This window comes from Aspergillus viridinutans, assembly GCF_018404265.1.
Source record: "Aspergillus viridinutans IFM 47045 DNA, scaffold_8, whole genome shotgun sequence".
In the NCBI taxonomy this organism is placed as follows: domain Eukaryota; kingdom Fungi; phylum Ascomycota; class Eurotiomycetes; order Eurotiales; family Aspergillaceae; genus Aspergillus; species Aspergillus viridinutans.
This window is the reverse complement of record NW_025091224.1, coordinates 285443-290299: the sequence shown is the minus strand read 5'-3', so window position 1 is coordinate 290299 and position 4857 is coordinate 285443. Positions and strand designations below refer to the sequence as shown.

Below are 4857 nucleotides of genomic sequence, written 5' to 3'. Positions count from 1 at the left end.
GGCACCGCGTCCGTTGCTGTGAGCTCTGCTGCGTCCTCCTCTACTCTGACTGTGGTGCAGATCACCAGCCAGTGTGTTGCCCAGAACTGAATGGGCGACAGCCTGCTGATGCGAGAGTATTCCTCTCATGGAAGGGGTGTGGAGCGGAGGCCATGGATGGACAGTGTCTGCTTCGATTCTGCTGGTGATGTATTTATCGATCATCCACTTGCAATTTAAATCAGTCGGTCCTTATCTATTTGAAAGTTGTGCACGTAATCGGGACCCAGAGAACGTATTTCGAGTGCGCTATCCTTGATCAGGTCAGATCCAGACTTCTGTCGGAAGAGAAATTGAGTATATCCTGCGTTCTACAACCTCGATGTGACGTTTGCCCAGGGAGTAGAAGCCCTAGAGGGTCCTCTGAATCTATAGTAAGGAAGCAATCCTTCCCCTGTGACCTAGCAGGAGTTGGATTACTAACCTTTAGAGGCATCTTTCCTGGGTGCTGTAGAGTTCACTAATCCTGGATGGATTCGCAGGGGATACACACAGCGGACACATGGCTTGGCCTCGTCGCATTTAAGCTTTGCTATAGCATATGTCCGATAGGCGCGGGAAACTCGACCGCGATAATGGGCTGATGACACTGGAGAAGGTCTCTGGAAGGTTGGCCGTGGGGTCTAGTGTCCCAACTTATCTATTGCTGTGATGCATGATGAATGTACTGCCTGGAGAAACCCCGCTGACAGATGTCGCACTCGTACGGTTGCTGGGGTAGATCTGCACGGTCCCAGTCAGCTTAGCATGCAGGGCTGGTTTCGTCCAATCAGCCAAGTTGAGTGATAATCAGGGCAGACCTATGTGAACGACCGTGGCGCGACCAGATGATCGATGCAAGAATAAGTGCGAGGGCACTGGGGCAATGGAAAGTAGCCACCTTGTGGTTAGGATACCTCTAAGTGCATTCCATCGATCCAGTAGTCTACTTGCCAGCAAAAGCCGCGGTGGATGCAATTTTGATCAGCTCCGGATGACTTATGTTGGTGACTATTCGAAGTTCCCTAGTCCGGATTATATAATATCTGTTGTGTCCCTGCTGTGTTGCCTCTACTACTACTATCCCTACTAGCTAGAGATGGTTGTCTGGACGCCTTTTTGGCTTAGTGGTTGGATGTATGACAATATCCAGGATGTTAAACCATGTCGAGACAAACGAATCCTTTTCAGCCTTCGGAATACACACATCTCTCTGTGAATACTAGCCCATACGCTTTTAGCTTGTTCGACAAACCATGTCGAGAATTTGAAATGTACCTTGAGTGAAACGCTCCTGAAGTAAAACCTTACCTTTATGAATTTCGGATGCTCCATGGATCATGTCGGTATGAACATTTGATTCATAGTGATATCGAGGGGAAAAAGAGCCGGATAAAGGCATCCTACCTACCGAATTTGCAGATCTACAAAAGCCCCTTAAAGCCAAGACATCTTGGCTACTGTTAGGTCAAAGTATTGCCAGATTAGCGTCTTCGTGGCCACCATTTATGAAGTCTAAGCCGTTTACAGACTCGGCTATCCAAGCAATCTGGATAGATGCAACCTAACTTACCTACAGTAGGGAAATACCCCGAACCCTAGCAGATTTGAGACCTTGCTGACGAGTAAATTAAATTCCACCAGTAGTAGTGCGCTTGGCAATCAGCCTGGACCGCTTTGACCCTTCTGGACCACAATTTTATATCGACGCAACCATCTCCTGTCTACCATGCTGACCAGACTACCAGAAGAGATTGTTTGCGCTATCGCCGCTCAACTTAGTCCCGCAACGCTGGCGGTGCTGTCATGCGTCTCCAAGCGACTTCACGCCATCTGCTTGCCCCTCCTTTACAAGCAGGTTGTTATCGATGGCCCCACCATCGCGAAATGGCGCCGGATGGTCAACTCGGGTCATTTAGCACCAACACAAGCATATCATATCGAGTTCTTGAGTGATCTGTGCGATGTTAGTAATACTAAGGAGCTCCTTCAGCTGTTGGCTACATCTTTACGACAGATGCCTGGAATCTGGATTACGATCATTTAAGTAGGTTCGACACGAAACCCCCGCCAAGGAATTTCCATGCACACTACTCCGTACAGCGGTGATGAATGACCACATTTACTAAAAGCATGGACTACTAGACTCTGTGGGTACTGGGTCGGCCTCCTGGATCAAGCGCTCGATGGCCTGGAAAGCAACAGTGTTCTGCATGAACTTCAAAGCCTCCAACATCTGGAGACCATCCTGCTCTATCACCACCCAAATCCACGCTGTAATTTCAGATGGAGACTACCCGAGTTTAAGAACCTTCAGTCACTCGCGCTTCATCGCCTGGGAGAACGTGAATGGAGGGACCAAACCTCTGATGTGGTCAAAGTCCTGCTTGCATCCCCAGGGCTAAGGGATCTAGGGCTCAGCTTCGTTCCCGAAGCCGGACTGGACAACGACTTCCTTTGCAGGCTCATCTCCGACTTTCGCTCGCGACGACAGCAACTTGAGCAGCCGGCTCTTCAGCTTAAAAGCCTACACCTGGGAATCGGCACGATGCCATGGAGTAACCCGCGTTTTGATATGGCGGGTTATCTCGATGACTTGACGGACTTGTCTCATCTCACTTCCTTACGGCTCGATAATATGCACTACTTTCCCTTCCAGAGCCCGGTTGTTCCCTACAAGCCTATAGACCCGACCCTTTTTCAACATGCGACCAACCTCAGAAGGATCTCAGTGGAGCGATTCGGCCCGGATATTCTACGCCTTGTCCAGCTCCTGCAGGAGATCCAATCACCTCTGAGATTAGACGCCCTCGATGTACTGGATTACGGCACCACACTACAACCGGATAGTCCCGAATTTGCAAATGAATACTTGCATGAATTCCACATGCCTGAATTTGTGGGCGAGCCCATCTATTCGGTTCCATTGGACAAGACTGGATACGCATGGCGTCGACTCTGCTACTCAGGGCCCGTGGCCTGGGACAATTCTAAGGAGATGCTCAACAAGTCGCGGGAACTGCTGACACACTTTGTCGCCCGGTGTACAGCATTAGAGGAACTCATCATTCCAATCCATAATCGAGACGAATTTGACGTCCTGAAGACAAATGTCCTTCCTCGTCTGCCCAATCTCCATACCCTTCATCTTCCCTGGCCAGATCTGGCGGCTTTCTTGTCCGATCTTGAAAAGCCGTGGCATGAGCCGTACCATCTCCACAATATGAGTGAGGAGGAAAAAGAACGGCTGTTCCAGAAAGACCGGGAACTGGACAGGGAGCAAGAGAAGTCCTGAATTTCACTTGTTCATGAACTGTTTTCGTACCATCTAGGGCTACGAGAAGACAGGGAAGAGATGTCGCCTCTGCGGTACGTTGCGATCGGCAGGGATGTGTATGTGTGACATTGGACAAATCCGTCTGCCAAAGGACTGTATCGATTGAATGATGGATCCAGCATCATCCGGCTGTCGCGAGATCAAGCCAGAACTGTAGGGATCGTGGAGAACCTATGTAGGGAGTGTGATCTGCGGCTTCTGGTTTGAAGCGCGAAAAACGGGCCTTTCCTAATCATTTGCCTTTCGTCAACGTGCTGCTCATGTAATAACTGGTCCCTGGCTATTGTGGAACCCTCTGTCGTGCATGAACCAACGGTAGCTGGTAGAGAGAATCCGTTCCTCGGAGGATGCCTTGGACATCGACTTTGTAGCCTTAAGCCGGATCAAGAGATATTTGCATGTAGGATATCCGTACTTCTTCTAATCACTGTGTTAGCTGTATTTATGACTGGAAATTCAAAATACGCACCCTGTATCTCCAGCACATTAGAAGATATAGCTTGGTGATCTGGTTCCGCTTGGCCGGCCCGACCCGCCGATCTTCCCCAAGCGCTTTTAGCAGCCAACCAATGATATTTTATATTTAACATGTCTCATGCATGAATCATGATTGATATCTTGTTCCTCGTTTCTCCTCAGAACCGTGACTCAATACGAAGTAAAAGCACCAACCATAGTTGTCACATCCGAGATATCCCTACGACTATAGCTCACCTATTGCGGACCTACAATTGTGGTTGGAAAAAACCCATGTCCTTGGCTTCAGGATGTTGGGGGGATGAAGGTTGCTTTATGTGACGCGGGGCTGGAAGGTTTTCAAAAAATGGGCGAGGATGGTGAGTGGGACTGTGGGAAAGATTATATGACCGTCCTCGGGAGATTTGTTATAATATCTCGAATTTCCATGCTCGCCGATAGAGCCATGGCCATATTAAGAATGTACATATGTAGTGGATATAGTAATTCTTACAGCTATGCCATTGCTATTAGGATTCTGATAGCTGAATGGGCTTTCTTTCCCTCTTTCATGGCATACTTTGTACTCCGCCTACCTCCTTCCTAGAGAATCTGACATGAAGAGAGATAGTTGATACTGCACAGTATTTAATCTGGGATCCTCCGCCTACCCGAAGCGGGACTGATAGTGATTAAGACGAGGCCGTGGCTGTGGAAGGAGTTTGAGAAGGCAATTGAATTGCGTAGAGCTCACAGTGACATACATGAATTGGGCATGGTAGCCAATCTCCCAGCTGTATCTGTTCTCTGTTGTTGGACCTCGCAGTGGAAAGCTCGTCAGCACTTCATTTGAAACGCTGACTAAGAGGTATTGATCTCCGTGCTCCTGGTGAGGCAGAATACTGACATTAGGTGTAAAGACCCCCGGCTCTAGAGGTGATGATTGCTTCAAATGGCTCCATGGGGTAAAGGAAGTTGGACTAAGGAGATCTGAGCTGTATATTCTGAATTTTCAGATTGATATTAGTGTCAGGTATACCAAGATA

At 48.6% G+C, this 4857-nt stretch overlaps 1 protein-coding gene across 1 annotated transcript; it reads left to right on the top strand.

Annotated features, from left to right (window-relative positions):
* Positions 1 to 1747: 1747 nt before the first annotated feature.
* On the top strand, positions 1748 to 3313 carry Aspvir_009239 (F-box protein; the record flags this gene model as incomplete). The annotated part of the gene is made up of 3 exons (XM_043272388.1): positions 1748 to 1977; positions 2036 to 2065; positions 2164 to 3313. 3 exons carry the CDS (start codon positions 1748 to 1750, stop codon positions 3311 to 3313), a joined length of 1410 nt encoding a protein of 469 aa, XP_043128323.1.
* Between the last annotated feature and the right edge of the window lie 1544 nt (positions 3314 to 4857).